Source organism: Erpetoichthys calabaricus, chromosome 10 (assembly GCF_900747795.2).
Source record: "Erpetoichthys calabaricus chromosome 10, fErpCal1.3, whole genome shotgun sequence".
Taxonomy (NCBI): domain Eukaryota; kingdom Metazoa; phylum Chordata; class Cladistia; order Polypteriformes; family Polypteridae; genus Erpetoichthys; species Erpetoichthys calabaricus.
Window position 1 is genome coordinate 81,421,951 of NC_041403.2, and position 23,633 is coordinate 81,445,583.

A 23,633-nucleotide genomic window follows, 5' to 3' on the forward strand; every position below is an offset into this window, starting at 1 on the left:
TTACACCTTTATTGGCTAACTGAAAAGATTACAATATGCAAGCTTTCGAGGCAGTTAAGGCCCCTTCTTCAGCCAAGATGTAATCATTTGAAGAAGGAGCCTTAGCTGCCTCAAAAGCTTGCATATTGTAATCTGTTCAGTTAGCCAATAAAAGCTCTAATTTTGCTTGATTTCTCATTGTATCCATAATAGTGTATTGATGATAATTTGTATTTACTGGAGCAAAAAGCATGGAACATAAAGAAGTACTGCAAGATTGTAATTCTATTGCAGATCAGCCTTGTATATATTCATCGATTTGTGTCGATGTCCAGGTCTTTATGGCTTGTATATTTGCCGACCCAGTAATAAAATTGTAGAAAAAGAACAATGGTGATTACTGTGTATGTCTAAATGCTCTTGACTCTACTATTGCTGTCTCCCGAAATAAAGACCTTCAAAAACACTCTGCTGATCACTACAACATTAGGTTACTTCCTTTGTCTAGACAAGTTACCATTAAGCACACTTTAAATGTTTTTCAAAGCATTGTGGCACGCATCTCTGGAAAAACAACAGTTTCAACAAAGTATCAATCTGAGTGAAAATAAATGTAACAAATTCTTCATTTGTTACCAAAAAGGGCTGAAGGCTGAGTCAACAGTTCCTAGTTGGAATAATGTAATTTAATTTTTTAACATCCAAGAGAGTCATAAGCAGAAATAATAATGGCATCATAATGGTAAGATTTAACAGAAAGAAGCTTGTTTAAATAAAAAAAAATAAAATAAATACAAAAAAAACACAGGCAAAAAAATCTCAGTGAATCACACAAGTTATGGTCTGGTTAAGCCATCTTAAACTTTGTGATTCTCAAAGTGTTTTGGTCTAAGAACTACTTTGTCAAATTCAAAGATAAGTTCGACAATCAATCGAGAACATCCACTTATTAATATAAATCCTGCTTTACAGATATCATATTCTTTATCTATATGTACTGATGTGAAAAATACTGCAATGATCCTTGTGCAAAGAGGGACAGCTGGCACACAAACACAAGTAGTGGGTCAGCAACCCTGGAGAGAGCTGTTTTTAGGTAAGTGATTATTTATAACTTAATTGCCTATACTGCCCCTGCTATTATAGCCTTGGCTATGCTTTAATAATAAAAAAAATAAAAATAAATGTAAAAAAATAAAACAAACAAAAATCCCACCATGAACAGGACAACATTACCACCCAGATGGAAGCCAAATCTGCTAAATGGCACAAAACTAATATTAATATAATATTGATATATATTGATATATTGCAACCTAGCCACAGGGGATGCACAAACCAGTGTGTTTCTTCGTGCCAGTCCCAAACCCGGATAAATGGGGAGGGTTACGTCAGGAAAGGCATCCGGTATAAAATTTTACCAAATCAATATGCGGACAACAATACAAAATTCCATACCGGATCGGTCGAGCCCTAGGTTAACAATGACCACAACCAGTACTGTTAGCTAACACGGTACTGGCGGAAATTGGGCTACTGTTGGCTGAAGAAGGAGAAGAAGAGGGGGGAGACGTTTCTAGAGGCAGGAGGAGAGAAGGAAAGTAAACAGAGTGGAACTGAGGGTAGGAACTTTGAATGTTGGCAGAATGACTGTTCTGTCATGGTGTGGATGGAGGAGAAATGGGGTAGGGGTTATCCAGAAGGAACAGTATGTCAAGAGTGTTTTGGAGGTGAAATGAGTGTCAGACAGAGTAATGATTAAGAAGCTGGAAATTGGAGGTGTGATGATGAACGTTGTTAGTGCATATGCCCCACAAGTTGGGTGTGCAATGGATGAGAAACATGATTTTTGGAGTGAGTTGGATGAAGTGATGAACAGTGTACCAAGGGACAGAAAGTGGTGATTGGAGCGGATTTCAATGGACATGTTGGTGAAGGGAACAGAGGATATGAGGAGGTGAGGGGTAGGTATGGTATCAAGTAGAGGAATGAAGAAGGTCAGATGATAGTGAATTTTGCCAAAAGGATGGATATGGCTGTGGTGAATACATATTTTAAGAAGAGGAAGGAACATAGGGTTATGTACAAGAGTTGAGGAAGATGTACACAGGCGGACTACATCCTATGCAGAAGAGTCAATCTGAATAAGGACCTGTACCGATTGGCTAAACAGAGGGACCAAGCTGGGAAAGATGTGCAGCAAGTTAGGGTGATAAAGGATAAAGATGGAAATGTACTCACAAGAGAGGAGAGTGTGTTGAGCAGATGGAAAGAGTACTTTGAGAGGCTGATGAATGAAGGGAACGAGAGAGAGAAGAGGTTGGATGATGTGGAGATAGGGAATCAGGAAGTGCAATGGATTAACAAGGAGGAAGTAAGGACAGCTATGAAAAGGATGAAAAATGGAAAGGCCGTTGGTCCAGATGACATACCTGTGGAAGCATGGAGGTGCTTAGGAGAGATGGCAGTGGAGTTTTTAACCAGATGTTTAAAGAAATCTTAGAAAGTGAGAGGATGCCTGAGGAGTGGAGAAGAAGTGTACTGGTGCCGAAATTTAAGAATAAAGGGAATATGCAGGACTGTAGTAATTACAGGGGGATGAAATTGATGAGCCACAGCATGAAGTTATAGGAAAGAGTAGTGGGAGCAAGGTTAAGAAATGAGGTGATAATCAGTGAGTAGCAGTATGGTTTCATGCGAAGAAAGAGCACCACAGATGCAATGTTTGCTCTGAGGATGTTGATGGAGATGTATAGAGAAGGCTAGAAGGAGTTGCATTGCATCTTTGTGGACCTGGAGAAAACATATGACAGGGTGCCTTGAGCGGAGCTGTGGAATTGTATGAAGAAGTCAGGAGTGGCAGAGAAGTACATAAGAGTTGTACAGGATATGTACGAGGGAAGTGCGACAGTGGTGAGGTCTGCGGTAGGAGTGACGGGTGCATTCAAGGTGGAGGTGGGATTACATCAGGGATCGGCTCTAAACCCTTTCTTATTTGCAGTGGTGATGGACAGGCTGATAGACAAGATTAGACAGGAGTCCCCGTGGACTACGATGTTTACTGATGACATTGTGACCTGTAGCGGTAGTAGGGAGCAGGTTGAGGAGACTCTGCAGAGGTGGAGATATGCTCTAGAGAGGAGAGGAAAGGTCAGTAGGAACAAGACAGAACACGTGTGTAAATGAGAGGGAGGTCAGTGGAATGGTGGGGATGCAAGGAGTAGGTTTGGCGAAGGTGGATGAGTTTAAATACTTGGGATCAACAGTACAGAGTAACGGAGATTGAGGTGAAAAAGAGAGTGCAGGCAGGGTGGAATGGGTGGAGAAGGGTGTCAGGAGTGATTTGTGACAGACGGATATCAACTAGAGTGAAAGGGATGGTCTACAGGATGGTAGCGAGACCAGCTATGTTATATAGGTTGGAGACGGTGGCACTGACCAGAAAGCGAAAGAGATGGAGCAGGAGGTAGCAGAGTTAAAGATGCTAAGATTTGCATTGGGTGTAACAAGGATGGACAGGATTAGAAATGAATACATTAGAGGGTTAGTTCATGTTGGACGATTTGGAGACAAAGTCAGAGAGGCAAGATTGTGTTGGTTTGGACATGTGCAGAGGAGAGATAAGTATATTGGGAGAAGGATGCTAAGGATAGAGTTGCCAGGGAAGAGGAAAAAAGGAAGGCCTAAGAAAAGGTTTATGGATGTGGTGAGAGAGGACATGCAGGTGATGGGTGTAACCGAACAAGATGCAGAAGACAGAAAGATATGGAAGATGATTATTTTAACACAGTCATATGAAAAATTTGGGAACCCCTCTCAGCCTGCAAAAAAATTTACTCTACTTTCAATAAAAAAGATAACAGTGGTATGTCTTTCATTTCCTAGGAACATCTGAGTACTGGGGTGTTTTTTCCGAACAAAGATTTTTAGTGAAGCAGTATTTAGTTGTATGAAATTAAATCAAATGTGAAAAACTGGCTGTGCAAACATTTGGGTACCCTTGCAATTTTGCTGATTTGAATGCATGTAACTGCTCATTATTGATTACTTGCAACACCAAATTGGTTGGATTAGCTCGTTAAGCCTTGAACTTCATAGACAGGTGTGTCCAATCATGAGAAAAGGTATTTAAGGTCGTCAAAAGTTGTGCTTCCCTTTGACTGTCCTCTGAAGAGTGACAGCATGGGATCCTCAAAGCAACTCTCAAAACATCTGAAAACAAAGATTGTTCAGTATTATGGTTTAGGGGAAGGCTACAAAAAGCTATCTCAGAGGTTTAAACTGTTAGGAATGTAATCAGGAAATGGAAGGCCACAGGCACAGTTGCTGTTAAACCCAGGTCTGGCAGGCCAAGAAAAATAGAGGAGCGGCATATGCGCAGGATTGTGAGAATGGTTACAGACAACCCACAGATCACCTCCAAAGACCTGCAAGAACATCTTGCTGCAGATGGTGTATCTGTACATCGTTCTACAATTCAGTGCAATTTGCACAAAGAACATCTGTATGGCAGGGTGATGAGAAAGAAGCCCTTTCTGCACTCACGCCACAAATAGAGTCGGTTGTTGTATGCAAATGCTCATTTAGACAAGCCAGATTCATTCTGGAACAAAGTGCTTTAGACTGATGAGACAAAAATTGAGTTATTTGATCATAACAAAAAGCGTTTTGTATGGCGGAAGAACACCGCATTCAAGAAAAACACCTGCTACCTAAACTTAAATTTAACTGAACTGGAGAGATTTTGTATGGAAGAATGGTCAAAAATATCTCCATCCAGAATCCAGACACTCATCAAAGGCTATAGGAGGCATCTAGAGGCGGTTATATTGCAAAAGGAGGCTCAACTAAGTATTGATGTAATATCTCTGTTGGGGTGCCCAAATTTATGCACCTGTCTAATTTTGTTATGATGCATTTTGCATATTTTCTGTTAATTCAATAAACTTAATGTCACTGCTGAAATACTACTGTTTCCATAAGGCATGTTATATATTAAAAGGAAGTTGCTACTTTGAAAGCTCAGTCAATGATAAACAAAAATCCAAAGAATTAAGAGGGAAACTTTTTCATATGACTGTATAATTTTACTTCTATAAATATTTCATAGCATTAGAACTAATGTGAATAACAAAAATATGAACATTAAATAGGTATTTACATAAAATATAAAATATTACTTTTAATACATTTACCTGTTTGAGGTCTTCATGTGTTGGAGTGTCAGAAAAGCAGTAATGATGGAAAAGTCCCATTTTCTGGGTAAGCAGACATTGTACTATGTGTGAACGAGCATTCTGCCAATGAACCAATCGTGTCAGTCCCCGACTGAGAGACACTCCCAGATCTACAGACCAATTGTATGTATACAGGTTTAGCTGAATAAAAAACATAAAAAGACAGATAGATATATGAAACATTTTTTAACATCAATATCAAAGAAAACTTCATATTATGATGTGCTACCCAATTAAGAGGTCTTAAATCTGTGTGTCACCTATGAGAAGCAGTAACTCAAGTAACTGATACACAAATTACATTCATTTATCCAAGGAATTCGAGCTGCTATGCACAGTCACTAACATTTTATATATGTGTGCAATATGTGTTTGCCAGTGTGAACTGCTGTTATACAATAAGTTGATTTGCACATTCTTTGAGATTACTGAATGATTTAATGCCTTTTCAGTTTATATAATAGCTATGTATACAGTATTTTCAATAAATAATATTTCTGTCTCTCTGTAACCTGTTCTGTAATAAACTGAGCCAAACTGCTACTCTGTTCCATGATCAACATATACTATAAATGTTACTGTTGTATCCTGCATTAGATATTAAACCCAATGAGTATTTTCAACAGTCACAGTATGCTTTTTATTGTTCTGGTCTGTTAAAATGCTGGAAGGTTATGTTAAAGACAGCATGCACTCTTAATCTGTCAGAAAGATATTAATCACTGTGTACATCAATGATACATGCTTAGAAATTAAAGCACACCCTGTACATTAAGTCTTCAAAACTAATAAAGAAAACTTGCCTAAACAGATTCTTGAATGTACCTAAAGGTTTGAGAAGACTTAAAAGTTGTTAATGCAGAAAGATTTGGAAAAATGTAGGAAGAAAAAAAGGCAAACGTGTTTGTTATTTCTTCTAAAATTAAAACTTGGAAAACATTACAGCCTGTTACTGACTGAACTTCTATTCCATTTCCTCTCTGCAATCAGTAAAGACACTCTGTGCTGTACTTTGACCTTCCTGTCCATGGAATGAGAGGTTTGATTAATTTTGAACATCAGCTTTGATGGTCAACAAAACAGCACAAGACCATCACATTCTAGTAAAATTCAACAGTTCATACACCTGGAAACTCCAGCATAGGGGGTGAAACTATATAAAGTCTGCAGAGGGGCCAGCTGGCCATGGTTAACAGAAGTATGACTTTGTCTGTTAAACATGATGGTGGACACATCAGAGGATTATACTTTTCAATAATTTAATCAACTGGAGTCATTTCTTCCCCATCCATGTCAACATTCCATATATATAGTTAGCTGGAACATTAAAATTGAATAATGTTATTGAAGTACAGCTAAAAAATACAGCATACTTATAAGTATTCAGAAAATTGGCACAATTATTAAAATGATCATTTGAAAAAGGGAGATAAAGGTTTTTTTATTGGCAAAGATATATATGCAAAACAGTGCAGGATTAAAACACAGAAGTTAAAATTTTCTGTTGTACTTTATGAAACAGATAAGTTAAATATTAAAGTTATACAATTAACATATGAATCTAAAGAGATTCCAATGTTAACAAATCTATAATAATAAAAGGCAAAGCCCTCACTGACTGACTCACTCACTGACTGACTGACTGACTGACTGACTCATCACTAATTCTCCAACTTCCCGTGTAGGTGGAAGGCTGAAATTTGGCAGGCTCATTCCTTACAGCTTACTTACAAAAGTTAGGCAGGTTTCATTTCGAAATTCAAAGCGTAATGGTCATAACTGGAACATATTTTTTGTCCATACACTGTAATGGAGGAGGCGGAGTCACGTATCGCGTCATCACGCCTCCTACGTAATCACGTGAACTAAAAACAAGGAAGAGATTTACAGCACGAGTCACACGCGGGAACGAAGGTAAATGACGTTAATTTTTGACTGTCTTTTAATACTGTGTAAGCATACATATTAACACATGTGCAATTAAACGTGTGCATTTACGGGGTGATTTCTGAGGCTTAAAAGCTCGCCTTTTACTAAAAAGGTAAATGCAAAACTATTTTCAATCAGTTTATTGAAACGCTCCCGTTAAGGATTGCAATAACATATTCGCGAGATAAAAGAACGAAGTAGGGGGAAATGGAGGAAGAGCCGGAAACAGCGAAGAGCAAAAAATTAATTAAACAATTGAGAACGGAGCGAGTGAAGCATACAAGCATGTTCATAAGGGAAACAAAGCACGGTGTAAAACGTAAGTTTAAATTAAGTTTATAGAAACGCTCCCGCTGCGGATTGCAATAACATATTCGCGAGATAAAAGTTTAATGAGAAGACACGAGGTATAAACGAACCACACGCCGTGGCGCAACGTTAGGGGCAACAGTTTCAACCATTCTATGATCTGCTTCTCGCAACTGAAAGACGGCACATGGCGGATGTTAGCCGACTTGCTGACCGCAACGTTAGGGGCTTCAACTATGGCGCTGACGCCACATCTCAGTGCCAACACTTTGCAGACTGTACTTAAAAGACACGCCCTCCTCACTGGACAGTTAAAAAGACCAATCAAACTAATGATGACATCAAGTATTACCCAATCAAAAGTAGGAAAGGAGGCATCTTCATAAAATGCGTGTGGGATGATTTGCATGACACGCTGCTTTAAAAAAAAAATGATAAAAAAAATACAGGATAAATCCCGTCCAGTATTGATTCAAAACGGGACGCGCAATTTCATTCTCAAACGCGGCACGATTCCGTATTTTAAAGGACGGGTGGCAACCCTACAGTGCCAGGTAACCACCCATACAATCAGATTGTGATTCAGACTAGGAATGCAATGAATGTAATTACCCCGATCTACATACAAGGCGAAAGTCTTGCAACATTCAAAGATGATGGTTTGGGATAATTAGTACTTATTAAGTACACCATGGCACATAAAAGAGCTTATGAAGCCTTGAACCGAAAAAAGCAAGATCTCAGAGATCGTAGAAAAAAAAAGGAGGTAATGTCGTTTTACTCGCTGTACATTTTAGTCAAACATTACCAGTTATTCCACAAGGGAGACCAGCAGATGAACTCAACGCGTGTTTAAAATCCATGCTTCTCCCACGCTCGGTTATATGTCGCGTGTTCTCGGGTAGGTACACCAAAAAATGTATACATTTAAGCATGTAATGGGCAAACAAAAAATGAGGTATACCCGAAGGCACTGCAGTAGTACTCAATGTAACTTTACTTCTTAAATGTTAATGTTTTACTGTTTAATAATTTATACGCTTCTTATATATTGTTCAAATTCTTTTATCAAAATACCAGTGACAGCGCAATGCACGATAACATGGAGTGAATACACCATACGCATCTGCCCACGGCCGCCCTGGTGTGCGCAGATAGGAGTTGATTCTAAAATAAAATAAACATAAAAAGAGTAATACAATCATCACCCATAAAGCGGATAGCAGACGTGACGTATTATATGTGTACCAGATTTCAAGTCAATAGGTGAAACGGTTTGCAAGCTACAGGTGATTTAAAATCCTGGACAGACCAACGAAAAGCCACGGTAGCAAATTATAGAAGAAGATTTTACAGTTTAATAATTTATATTTATATGAAATGTGCTTCTTATATATTACTTCATATTCTCATATGATAATGATGTTAATGTTGTTTATATTGATTTCTATGTTATTGTAAGTGCATCTATGTGTGTATATGTATGTATGTATGTATGTATGTGTATATATATATATATATATATATAAAAAAATACATATATAAAAAATATATGTGTATATGTATATATAATATATCTGTATATGTGTGTATATGTGTGTGTATATGTGTATATGTATATATATATGACAGCAACACTCATAACAATGACAACACAATTACATTGACAATCATGTTACGTTATTTTTAAAATGTTTCCTTTACTTTTTCATAACCTCTTTAACACACTACTTCTCCGCTGCGAAGCGCGGGTATTTTGCTAGTTTGTAAATAAAACATCACAGTGTTGTGAGACAAGGGAAAAGCATTTACTAATCGTACTGTTACATTTATTGATACTATTTTGTGCATTTATACATTCACCTTTTAACAATAGAACCTCAGCTAAATTAGAGACTGGAGCACCTATTAAAAATATTAATTAAAAGTTCTACATCAAAGGACTTTCTCCAAGGATTATTGTTGTGCAAGGTAAATTTTTTTGATACTGTATATATATATATATATATATATATATATATATATATATATAGAGAGAGAGAGAGAGAGAGAGAGAGAGAGAGAGAGAGAGAGAGAGAGAGAGAGAGAGAGAGAGAGAGAGATACAGTATATTAACATGGCATCATGCAGTTGCTGCAGATTTGTCAGCAGCACTTCCATGATGCAAATCTCTGTTCTACCACATCCCAAAGATGCTCTATTGGATTGAGACCTGGTGACTGTAGAGGCCATTTGAGTACAGTGAACTCATTGGCATGTTTAAGAAACCAGTTTGAGATGATTTGGGCTTTGTGACATGGTGTGTTATCCTGCTGGAAGTAGCCATGAGAAGATGGGTGCACTGCAATCATAATGTGATGGACATGGTCAGAAACAATATTCAGGTAGGCTGTGACATTTAAATGATGCTCAATTGCTACTAAAGAGCCCAAAGTGTGCCAAGAAAATAGCCCCCACACCACTATACCACCACCACCACCAGCCTGAACTGTATATACAAGGCAGAATGGATCCATGTCTTCAAGGATGCCAAATTCTGATCCTACCATCCCAATGTTGCAGCAGAAATCAATACTCATTAAACCAGGCAAAGTTTTTCCAATCTTCTGTTGTCCAATTTTGGTGAGGCCATGTGAATTGTAGCCTCAGTTGCCTGTTCTTTGCTGACAGGAGTGGCACCCAGTGTGGTCTAGTGCTGCTGTACCCATCTACTTCAAGATTTGATGGGTTGTGCATACAGAGATGCTCTTCTGCATACCTAGGTTGTAATGAGTGGTTATTTGAGTTACTGTTGTCTTTCTAGCAGCTTGAACCAGTCTGGCCATTCCAATGTGATCTCTGGCATCAAAAAGGCATTTCTGCACAGAGAACTGCCGCTTACTGGATATTTTTCCTTTATTGGACCACCAGTAACCCTGCGATTCTCGAAAGAATTGCAAATCCAAGAATGGCAATCAGTTTCTGTTCCGTCCGATATTTGGAGGGATGAGATATCATGGAGGGTGGGTGCGTCCTGGGAAATTTTTTATTTAATTAAATAAATATATTTGTACTAAAGCGGTTTCTTTTTGGAGCTGTGACTCATCTGGTTCTGGTGTTTCAGAGGCGCGTTGTAGGCGCCTTCGTTTATTGTTTTTATCCATGCAGTCTCTTTTTTGTTTTTCAATGGCTGTGTCGTCAGCCAGAAGTCGTTTGCTGATGGCGGCAGATTCGCGTGCTGAAGTGACCATGGCGGCGGATCCGGGCATGGAGGGCTACATTACTAAACGAAGGTGGTATATGCGGTGGTGTGGGCTGTCGCGTTCGGGTGGCTGTACAACCTGGCGTGCACGCTTTACCTCAAGTTTAGTTCACATGTCGTAGCCATACGGGCTCGTTTTTGTATTTCTAATCGTTGAGCTGTTTCTTTTTGGAGCCGTGACTCCTTTGCCTGTGCTGTTTCAGAAGCGCGTTGTGGGCGCCTTCGTTCATCGTTTTTATCCATACGGGCTCGTTTTTGTATTTCCGTTAGTTGACTTACTTTTAATAGTGAATTACCGTTATGTGATTCAAATATGCCACACTGACTGCTAGCACAGTGGATTAGAGCAAGTTCAGTTTACAGGTTGTGTTGTTTGGGCGCCACGTACTGACTCTGGAAAGTACGGGCTCAGTTTTGTATTACTAATCGTTGAGCTCTTTCCATTTGGAGCCGTGACTCCTTTGCCTCTGCTGTGTCAGAAGCGCATTGTGGGCGCCTTCGTTCATCGTGTTTATCCATACGGGCTCGTTTTGTAATTCCGTTAGTTGACATCTTTCATTGTGGAGCCGTGACGTCTTTGCTTCTGGTGTTTCTGAAGCGCATTGTAGGAGCCTCCGTGTATTGTTTTTATCCACGCGGTCTCGTCTTTGTTGTTCTGTGGCTGTGTCGTTAGGTAGAAGTCGTTTACTGTTAGGAATCATAATCCAACTTACTTTTAATACTGAATTACCGTTATGTGATTCAAATATGCCACACTGACTGCTGGCACAGTGGATTAGAGCAAGTTTAGTTCACAGGTTGTGTTGTTTGGGCGCCACCTACTGACTCTGGGAAGCCGCAGGGTTTGACTCTGGGGCGCTGAAGTGCTGTGCGCATGCGCCTCGGTGCGTCCGTCGTCCGTGCATATATTAAACTGTTGTTTAGTAATATAGATTCTCTGTAAACCATAGAAATGACAGTGCATGAAAATCACAGTAGATCAGCAGTTTCTGAAATACAGCCTGTCTGGCACCAACAACTATCCCACATTCAAAGTCACTTAAATAACCATTCTTTCCTATTCTGAAACTCAACTTGATCTTCAGCAGGTCATCTTGACAATGTCCTCATGCCTAAATGCATTGAGTTTCTGCCATGTGATTGGCTAATTAGATATTTGCATTGATAAGCAATTGAACAGGTATAACTAATAAAGTGTCAGTGAGCAGTAAAAGATACCATTGTTGACATTATGAAAGTGAGTTATTTTCCCATAACTAAACTTTCTTAGAGTTGTTGCTACCACAGAGTCAAATTAACTTTATTGAAATGTTTGTTTTCTTGTTAAATGCATATATTGTCCTTGATATAGCTGGTGTGTTGGTTTTCCATATCTTCACTTTTTATTTCTTTTTCATGGGTGTTGTGAGAGTTTGATGCACAAATCCACCTTCAGAGGCCAGGTGCCAATTAGATTGCCACCTTGCCATTATGCTCCTTTTACTTTTGTACGCATCAGTATGTCTTTTGACTACACTTCCCAGATTTCCCTGTGCTACTATTTCATCACGACTTGGCAAGGAAGGGATCAGAGGGAGAAGTGCTTCAGTTCCAGAAGCACATTATGAATGCTGTGATTTATGTTCCACTTTAAGAAAAAAAAAAACATAATTTTGAATTTGAAGGCAGCAACATGTCTCAAAAAAGTTGGGACAGGGCATTGTTTACCACTGTGTAGCATCCCCTCCTCTTTTAACATCAGTCCATAAACGTCTGGAAACTGAGGAGACCAGTTGTTTGATATTTGGTAAGGGAACGCGGCCCATTCTTGTCTAATATAGGATTCTAGCTGCTCAACAGACCTAGAACTATTTTGACATATTTTTCATTTCATGATGCGTCAAATATTTTTAATTGGTGAAAGGTCTGGATTGCAGGCAGGCCAGTTCATTTCCTGGAGTCTTCTACTATGAAGCCATGCTGTTGTAACAGATGCAGTATATGGCTTAGCATTTTCTCCCTGAAAAGGACGTTGTCTGGATGGGTGCATATGTTGCTCTAAAACATGTATATACCTTTCAGAAGTGATGGTGCCTTTCCAGATGTGCAAGCTGCTGATTTCATAGGCATTAATGTGCCCCCATAACATCAGAGATGCACACTTTTGAACTGAACGCTGACAACAAGCTGGATGATCCCTCTACTCTTTAGTCCTAAGGACGAGTCGTCCATGTTTTCCAAAAAGAATTTCGATTCTTCTGACCACAGAACAGTTTCCCACTTTGTCTCAGTCCATTTTAAATGAGCTTTGGGCCAGAGAAGACAGTGGCATTTCTGGATCATGTTCACATATGGCTTCTTCTCTACATGACAGAGCTTTAACCGGCATTTGTGGATGGCAGGGTGAACGGTGGTCACAGACAGTGCGCACAGATATTTTCTATTTTTGTGTTAATTGTTTTGCTTTACTGAACTTTTAAAACTAAGATAATTGGTCTGTGGAATTATTTGAAAACGTGTCACACTGGTGCCAGAACTGTCCTATGAAGCAAACTAAAAGCTGCAGAACTTTGGTGATTTGGGACAAATGCAGCTACACTAGGCTTTCCTTTTTATAGAGTTCCAGTCCTAATGCGGTGCATTAGGGGCATGAGACTCTTATTGCCAATACTAGTTCAGAACTGAACTCTTTGTTTTTGTATTGTACACAGTTCATTGGTCCATTGCAAATGGTTTACTATTATATTTTCTACTCTAAAATAGGTACATTTTGGCCCTTAGACTGAAAAATGTTTTCTACAATTTTGACTATCAAAACCAAGACAGGACTCTTACTAATAACTGTCACGAAATAAGCAAGCTTCCATTAAACTTTATACTAATTTAAATGAAATTCAACACCTCCGTCTCCAGTTACTGACTCCTTTCTAAAGGATCTTCTTTTCTCTGACCTCTCTGAGGATAAAACCCGCACCCTTGACAGGCCAGTAGCTTTAAATGAACTGAATGAGGCTTTGGACACGATGAGCCCCAAGATGTTTCTGGGACGTGATGGTCCCAGAATCGTTTTCTGCTTTTTGGAAGTAGCTGTCTGCACCACTCTTCCATATGTTGAATTCTTCCATCTCCACTTCTCACCTTTATCCTCCTACTAATTTGGTCATTAACTCTCTTCTACCAAAAAAAAATCAAAAGTTCTAAAGAAGGTTCAAAATATTGTTCAGTTTCATTAATGAACTAGGACATTGAGCTGTCAGTAAGTACTTGCTTGCTGGCTACATTAGGTGATGAATACGATAATTAATTCAGACCAAACTTATCAAGTCCTGACATGCAACTGACAACAGATGCCACCTTCTCCACTGCCATCTGCACTACTTTCTTTAGATGTGGAGAAGGCTTTTGATAAAATGAATTGATGTTTCCTTTGGTGGGACCTGAGTAAAATGGGCTTTTCGGAAAGCTTCATCAATGTAACTAAAACCCTCTATTCATCCTCATCTTCTGTTTTTTGTACTAATTTGGAAATCCCCCCACAGCCACCCCATTTCATATTTTAAGGGAGCCAGACAGGGCCGCCCCCTCTCTCCTCTTCTTTTCAATCTACCTGTAACCCTGAAAATATCACCTCCATACACAGTACTCTCCAAAAATTTCTTTATACGCAGATGATGTTCTGTTATATTTGGGAAATTCAGCTTCTGACATACACATGAACTAACCTTTTAGATACCATCCAGTCTGGCAATGGATCATCTCTCTGTCATATCCCCCTTCCTGGCTACTAATGGAGAAAAACTGTATTTCCGTTCATCCTCTTCCCTTACTCCCTTCTCTGATTTATAGATTAAAATCTTTGCCCCCTGAAACAGGTCCACTTATTTTCTTTACACTGTTACCCAGAAGAGAAACTGGTTGGTTGGTTGGTAGGTAGCTGTTTTCCTTTTTCTGCATGACTACAGTGGGCACCTTCAAGTAGTGGCATTTTATTTTTATCAACAATTACAAATTTACTCTAAAGGACCCGATGAGCTGTTAGAAATAATTTGTTATAAAAACTTTATCTCTTAACTTAGATTCAAATACCTTTTTTTCCAAAACGACAACAATGGTGAACCTTTGTCGTGGAACCGTTCCCTTTCCTGACACAGCAGAACTACCTGATTCACTTTGTTCTAAGGACTCAAATCGTTGAAATCCTTTATGAGCTTTAGAAGAAAAACAAGAACAGAATTTACTAAACACAACAAACTGTTAAAACAATAAATACATTTTCTGTCATCCAGGAATATATTTTAATGTCAGTTGATTTAATTAAAAAATGGGGATTACTTATTATTCACAATGCCATCATAAGACATACTTTCTTAATGTAGAAAGAATGAGCATAAAAACACATCAGGTTGGAAGTTAATAGACTCATGTTTTTAAGCTCAATACACTATATTTTTAAGCTCTATTAGGTGGCTGGTATGTATTAATGCAGGGGTGGGCAGTCATTCCTGGAGGGCCGCAGTGGCTGCAGGTTTTTGTTCCAACCCAATTGCTTAATAAGAAGCAATTATTGCTCTGGAAACACTTTTAGTTATCTCCCTCATTAAGATTTTGAACCCTTATTTCTTATTTAAGTCTTAAACAGCTGCATTCTCGGTTTTTAATTGCTCCTTATTAACAATAAGGTGCAAATGACAAAAGAAACCAGCAGTTATCCATTTTGCTTGTTACCCTTTACACCTGTGTGTATTTATCGTGCACTATTTAGTTTAATTAAATATTTGGAAGGAAAGAGAAGAGAAAAAAGTGAAGGATTGAGAATTACCCATCCGTTTTACACTTCAAAGTATCTGGATGATATCCTTAGAATGGAAAAAAAATCTAGGATATGAGAATGACTTGACATAGCAGAGTTAAAGCACTAACAAGCCATGATATGTAATTATTGGCGAGGATTGTTTTCTAATTAAGCAACTGGGTTGGAACAAAAACCCGCGGCCACTGCGGCCCTCTAGGAATGACTTTTCCCACCCCTGTATTAATGTATATCTATTGTTATTTTTGAATTTTCATACTGTCATGAATGTTCTGTTATTTTTTGTAAATTAAGTGTTGTCTTTTTAATTGTGCTTCTGTTTCATTTGTTTTGTGGGTTGAGCTCCAGAAGTCAGGGCCACTCTCTAGTCACAACTACTGTGTCCACCCTTTGCCTTCATCTGGAAGCCAGACCTTGGGATCCAGCCAGATATATTTCAGTTTGCATTTGGAGTCTAACTGCTGATAAAAATTCTAATGGTTATGAAACACATAGTAATTACTATAAGGTGACATACAGTACATTCAATTGTTCCACATCATTGGAACATATCCTCTGATTGCCCTTTTATACAAAAAGAGAAGGTGGCAGTTAAATTACCTGTTCTAGCCTCACCTAGAAAAGTAAATCCAAGCAACAAAAATTAAGTAATTGGTGCTTGTCTTGTGCATAGTGATGCATGAATTGGCGACATATTCATACATTTGAGTGCTGAAAAAAGTAGCTCACAAAATAGATGGATGGAATTGATATATAGTAACACCCAAATCATTACATTGTGCAAAATTAAAATACATATACCCTGACATGGATGGATGGTATGGTATTTACTAGCAAATTAAATAATGTAAATTGAAAATCACACATTCCATTTCCTATCGCCACTACGCACCCAACTTCATTATTTAAACTATATGCAAACTTACGTGTAAACCTATTAACCAGTGGAGCAGACTCTTCTGCACAGTAATCTTCTGTAGGTAAAGGAAAAGCATGTGGCATTACAAACAATATAAAATACACAGATACATGCAAAAAAAAAAAAAAAAAAGCATTCTGCTATATATTTGATTTTTTACAGAAATAACTCAAGGAGCTATTCTACTTATATGCTACTTTAACTTGAAAACAAAGAAAGATTAGACTAAAGATCATATATTTTATGATCTATCACACAGTATATTTTATCCTATAAATATTCTTCAAAGCACATATTAAATTTATAAAAAACTCCATCTGATTATACCACACTATTGACCATGTTTTCTATAATCTAGAGATATAATGCCAAATATAACATCCATAGAATAATAAGACATATACAGCAAGACGGTTCCACATTATACACTATACAGAGAAACAGAAAGAAAAGTGATGAAACCTTTACTTATGCACTTGAGATACTACTACCAAAAACAACCTGTTACACTTGTGGCTAGCAGAGCCATGCCCTAAACATACATTATAGACATGCTTACAGTAAATCTAAACAAATTTAGGAAACCTGGGAAATTTAAGGTTGCTCCTTGTGTTGGAAGACAACAAATTCTTTATTGGCTCATTCTAGCAAATGTGGGTAAAACATTAGTCAGCAAATTCCACAAAGCTGTTGTGGAAAAGAGGATGGAGGCAAAATTTAACACCATCATGAAAAATTCCCTCCATGAGGCACTCTCTTGGAGCACTTTTAGGCACAGGTTTATTCCTCTAAGAAGTGCCTCTGGTGATCTTTACTGCCCACTGCTATCAGGCACTTCAATGCTTCCTCCTGAAATCCCAAACTAAATGCTTATAAACTTCATGCTCATTTTGCAGTTTCTACGCAATAAACATATATTGATTGTGTCATCTGTGGTGGGTGGTGCCCTGCCCGGGGTTTGTTTCCTGCCTTGCGCCCTGTGTTGTCTGGGTTTGGCTCCAGCAGACCCCCGTGACCCTGTAGATAGGATATTGCGGGTTGGATAATGGATGGATGATTGTATCATTTGTCCCGTAAGTCTGTACCTTCATATTTTTATATTTCTGCTCCTTTATGCATCTACGTTTCCCCTTGGATTTAATCAAATGTTTCTAATCAAATACAATCTAAATCTCTCTCACATCAGCAAGTTTTTAATTTTTCTTTACTATCAATCTCTGTGCAATTAATAGAATTGGTTTGTTGCTGAATAATTGGTCACCCTAGCTGGTGACAAGAAGTGCATACTACTCAATACTACGATTTGTTTCTGTTGTCTGCTATAAAGATTAGAAATATGCAAAGCCCTGTGTACCATTACAGATTTCACAGTGCTTAACATTAAAACAAAACATACAGATTACAAAGAAGGCTGATTGTACAACCTATTCTTAATGCTTTATACAGGGTGAGCCAAAATGCAGTACCATATTTCCCCAAAGTCATTGCACGAGGTAGAGGCAGCCGAGCGGGTTGGGGTGGGGGTCCTTTGATAGGCGATCCCTTGTAGTTTTCACTTAGCAACATGCCTTCATCCATTGCACACCGTGCTTTCGCTGTTGAAGTGTTCTTCAAAAACAATGAATCCACCATCACTGCACAACGCGCCTTCTGAACACACTTTAGCATTCCTCCTAAAAGTGACGTCCCAAATCGGAAAACAATTCTTCAGTGGGTGGCTAAATTTAGACAGACGGGTACAACAATGAACAGAAAATCTCCAAGCCATCCTCGGACTATACAACGCCTGAAAACATACAAGCTGTAAGGGCATCAATTTTGCAGACGTTCAGCGAGCAAACATACAGTACTTCTGCCTCAGGCATTTCCAACACGTCTTTGAGGAGATTTTGCATGAGGACTGGGAGAGCCACAAAGAGTTGTGCTTGAACATTCTGCAAACCGTTCCGAGATGCCATCATCATGTGCAGTGACAAGGCACATTTTCATTTGAATGGTTGCGTAAAGGGCAGCATGGTGGCGCAGTGGTGACCCTGTGTTAGGATATAGCAGGTTGGAAAATGACTGACTGGTTCCGTAAATAAGCAAATAAGCAAAACTTTCACTAATGGGCTGAAACCAACCCTCGTGAATTTCAGAGACACCTAAACAGCGAGTGTGTTACAGTTTGGTGGGCTGTTGCAGAATTTGGCATTGTAGGCCCTTAATTTTTTGAGGAGGGGGAGCAACGGTCACTGTCATTTCAGAATGTCACTTTGAAATGCTAGAGAACTTTTGTGGTCCCAACTGAAAGAAATGGATGTGGTGGATGCCTGGTGTCAACAGGATGGAGCAACAGCTTATATGGTGCAGATCCATGCAAGTTTTGCGGAAGATGTTTCCAGGGAAGCTGATCTTTCTGCACGGTGATGTCAGGTGGCCTTCACATTTGCCAGATCTCAATCTGTGCAATTTCTTCTTGTGGGGCTATCTCAAGTCAAAGGTATACATACGCTGACCTCAAATCCTTGAAGCCTCAATTATGCTATTCACCACGAAATCGTCACAATTTCCCTTGAAATGGCCGAACGAGTCATGTGAGTGTTCAGAAATCATCTCTAAGAGCGTATCCTAATGATGGCCAGCACCTTGAAGAAATCATTTTTAAAACACAGTGAAAAAAATATTTTGTTTACCCTTTCTTGTGTCGTAATGAAATTTAATTTTATCTTGTAGTGTTTTTGTAAAATAAAAGTTTCAAATGTCTTGCTTCTTTTTGGCTCTTTTTTGCATAATTCGGGATTATGTATTTGGAGAGAATTCTGTTATCGAATGTACTTCATACGATTCAGACACAAGTCTTATAAACAAAATTATTCCCAAAAGTAAGGATGAAGGCAGTAAGTTAAGAGAAACATTTCAATTCTCACTTACAGTATAAACAGGGATTTTGGAGTTTAGAGATAATGATAAAGTAAATGGCTTATTAGCTTTGTAGAATGTTATACCAAGTCTTTTTATAAATCAAGGTCTTGTGGTTGTGTCTGGCTAACATTCAGTTACAAGTAAGACAAGTCCACTGAGAATCTTCACTGTCACAGAAATGTTAAATTCCTTTTTAACTGTTTATTAAATTAAATACATTTACAATGCATGCAATCCCTGAAATAAATTGACAATGCATGCAATCTCACAGTCTCGTCGTTGTTAAATAATGGTCAGCTTTGCTTGCTAATGCTGTGATGAACAACATTGAAATACTGTATAAAGCGGCATAATAAATACTGACTCACAGCAGGTTACAGTAAGAAAAAAAAAAAAAATACATATTTATGAATACATACATACTGATCTTAGCATTATGCTGAGCAAATTAAGCAGTTTTGGGTATAAAAAGAGGAACTTCCTAAAATTAATGTTCTTGTGCCAATCTAATATATATCTGAGATTCAGGAAAAAATGAAGCATACAGAAACACAATGATACAATTTCATTTTAGTAGAATTGTGCAAATGTAAGGTATCAGTTTCTGAGGTATTGCTCATCTACATTGGAATGTTTCATATTTAATCCAGTATTAATTTGAAATACAGTACCTTGCAAAAATACTTAGATTCTTTTACAGTTTCCTCATAGTTCACGCAGTTCCCTACATGGATATCTCTTTTAATATAGAGTTGCTATTTTGCCCACTGTATTTTTTAAAACACACATTATGCTGTCTTCACAATAATTGAATAAATGTACTCCTTATCTTAACTGCCTGATGGTTAAACTTCAAAAGTAAGCTTTGATTTCTCTCCATTTTGTGTGTGAATGCTCCATGACATCAGTGCAATTTGACTATTTTAAGTAGCATCTTTCTCTACTAACTTTGTTTTAGTTTTCTGTTTTTACTTTGACTTCTTGACACAGTTGAACTACTGCCTCAAACACACGCTACTCAGGAACCATAAACCCTTTAGTGGTTCTCACAAACACATTTTAAAAAAGAAGTAGAAAATTCTTTAAAAGGGAAAAAAGCAACTATACAAGACTGATGTTAGCATGCACTACTTCTTTATTTCAACATAAGACGTGGTTACTATGTTCAGAAAAACTAAACAACAAATAGGCTTCTATTACAATTTAAAGTTGTAAAATGAAATATAAGAAGCAGGGCTGACACCTGCATATACAGGTGCTGGTCATAAAATTAGAATATCATGACAAAGTTGATTTATTTCAGTAATTCCATTCAAAAAGTGAAACTTGTATATTAGATTCATTCATTACACACAGACTGATGTATTTCAAATGTTTATTTCTTTTAATGTTGATGATTATAACTGACAACTAATGAAAGTCCCAAATTCAGTATCTTGGAAAATTAGAATATCAATTAAGACCAATGCAAAAAAAGGATTTTTAGAAATGTTGGCCAACTGAAAGGTATGAACATGAAAAGTATGAGCATGTACAGCACTCAATATTTAGTTGGGGCTCCTTTGGCCTGGATTACTGCAGCAATGTGGCGTGGCATGGAGTCGATCAGTCTGTGGCACTGCTCAGGTGTTATGAGAGCCCATGTTGCTCTGAAAGTGGCCTTCAGCTCTTCTGAATTGTTGGGTCTGGCGTATTGCATCTTCCTCTTCACAATACCCCATAGATTTTCTATGGGGTTAAGGTCAGCCGAGTTTGCTGGCCAATCAAGAACAGGGATACCATGGTCCTTACACCAGGTACTGGTAGCTTTGGCACTGTGTGCAGGTGCCAGGTCCTGTTGGAAAATGAAATCTGCATCTCCATAAAGTTCGTCAGCAGCAGGAAGCATGAAGTGCTCTAAAACTTCCTGGTAGACGTTTGCGTTGACTTGGACCTCAGAAAACACAATGGACCAACACCAGCAGATGACATGGCACCCCAAACCATCACTGACTGTGGAAACTTTACACTGGACCTCACGCAACGTGGATTCTGTGCCTCTCCTCTCTTCCTCCAGACTCTGGGACCTTGATTTCCAAAGGAAATGCAAAATTTACATTCATCAGAGAACATAACTTTGGACCACTCAGCAGCAGTCCAGTCCTTTTTGTCTTTAGCCCAGGCGAGACGCTTCTGACGCTGTCTCTTGTTCAAGAGTGGCTTGACACAAGGAATGCGACAGCTGAAACCCATGTCTTGCATACGTCTGTGCGTGGTGGTTCTTGAAGCACTGACTCCAGCTGCAGTCCACTCTTTGTGAATCTCCCCCACATTTTTGAATGGGTTTTGTTTCACAATCCTCTCCAGGGTGCAGTTATCCCTATTGCTTGTACACTTTTTTCTACCACATCTTGTCCTTCCCTTCGCCTCTCTATTAATGTGCTTGGACACAGAGCTCTGTGAACAGCCAGCCTCTTTAGCAATGACCTATTGTGTCTTGCCCTCCTTGTGCAAGGTGTCAATGGCTGTCTTTTGGACAATTGTCAAATCAGCAGTCTTCCCCATGATTGTGTAGCCTACAGAACTAGACTGAGAGACCATTTAAAGGCTTTGCAGGTGTTCTGAGTTAATTAGCTGATTAGAGTGTGGCACCAGGTGTCTTCAATACTGAACCTTTTCACAATATTCTAATTTTCCAAGATACTGAATTTGGGACTTTCATTAGTTGTCAGTTATAATCATCAACATTAAAAGAAATAAACATTTGAAATACGTCAGTCTGTGTGTAATGAATGAATCTAATATACAAGTTTCACTTTTTGAATGGAATTACTGAAATAAATCAACTTTGTCATGATATTCTAATTTTATGACCAACACCTGTATGTCAATGTATGAAAAAGCTCTCATACGAAATGCACTACATAAAAAAGTAAATAGTAATAAAAAGATGCTGCAGCCCAATTTGAGAATGTAACCATATTTTTTAGCTAGAGATACTAGGTAACATTCTTGAATTCTACCTTCTGTGGTAAGTGAAAATCATGCAGGCACAAGGAATGTTACAGACTACAAAAGTGAATGCTGATGCAAACCAAGAATGTCTTAACAAACACACGATTTTTGTGTATAGGCCATCTAATTATTTTAAATTGTACAGTAACCTTTAAAAAAATGAATTGTGCTTTTAATATCACAACACAAGGAGAAAGATTATTTCAAACAATTACTTCTGCCTATTTTTGTTCAGTAACTAATACCAGCTCAAAGTGATTTATAGATAAAACAGTATCTAAAAAAACAAGTAAGAAGACTCTGATATTAGGCTAATTAACAAAACTTATAAATATAATAAAATTCTCCAATCCACTTAATTCTAATAAACTTCGAAGGGGGCAAGAGCCCATCCTGGCAGTGTCAAACAAGAGGAAGGAGTCAGTGTATTGCTGAGCCCACTTCTGCACACTCATATGAAACCAATGTACAAATTCCTGTTAATCTAAGTTGCACATTGTTGGTGACAAGGGAGTAGCCAAAGGAAAACCTATGTAGAAATAGCAAGAATATGTACACTCGGAATGGAAAATGACTGCCCATAGGATCTGAACTCGGGGCCCCTGATATGTCACCTAGCAGTGTTAATGACTGTACCACACAGTCATCCAAAACTATAATATGTAAAATTACTGCAATTCATAACTTATTAGAGGAATGTTGTAACACTTAAATTACACATAAGTAATTAACACTAGGCTAACATTTATGCTATGAATTAGTTAAAAAAAGGAAATTATAAGATGAGATAACATGAAAAGTTAAATTTATCTCAATCAACAAACAAAACAACTGAACAATTTCTTGGACTGGATTTTGTTCAATGAAGTTTTGAGAAAATACTGTTTTTTCTACAATAAACTACTGGCATACCTTGTTCAGTGCTTTGGCGCCACTGTTGAAAATTTCGCCCAATAAGTATAAATTGCCTAGCAACAGCAGGGGGTTTACTGGAATGCTGGTTGAGAGACAGAGGAAGAAAGGTTTCCCCACTTGTAGAACTAGTAAAAAAAAAATAAACAGAGAACAGAGTTCAGAAATAATTTTGAGTTAGGTAGTTTACAGTAAAATTAAATAGAATAGCTGCAACAATATTTACCTGTCCAGAAGAAAAAAACATTTTTATTTTTTATACAAGAAACAGATATGCAATTATAACTGAACTATTTTTAATTTTGCAGTTTATCTAATCTCCCCTACTTTCCCTTCAACTCTGACCTAGTAAGAGATGCTGTGGTAACAGGCTGAGCATGAAAGACCAGACAGACTTGTCAGCTGGACTACTGTCACTCC

At 38.2% G+C, this 23,633-nt stretch overlaps 1 protein-coding gene across 4 annotated transcripts in view; it reads right to left on the minus strand.

The window, feature by feature from the left end:
* Positions 1–23,633, minus strand: part of szt2 (SZT2 subunit of KICSTOR complex) — a 382,417-nt gene that overhangs the window by 120,419 nt on the left and 238,365 nt on the right. For all 4 annotated transcript variants that reach the window (XM_051933248.1, XM_051933246.1, XM_051933247.1 and 1 more), the window contains 4 exons: positions 23,214–23,341; positions 16,411–16,458; positions 14,761–14,882; positions 5,175–5,357 (listed from right to left, as the gene is read on the minus strand). In XM_051933248.1, the coding sequence (XP_051789208.1) occupies positions 5,175–5,357; positions 14,761–14,882; positions 16,411–16,458; positions 23,214–23,341 (481 nt within the window). The remainder of the gene's footprint in view (positions 1–5,174; positions 5,358–14,760; positions 14,883–16,410; positions 16,459–23,213; positions 23,342–23,633) is intronic.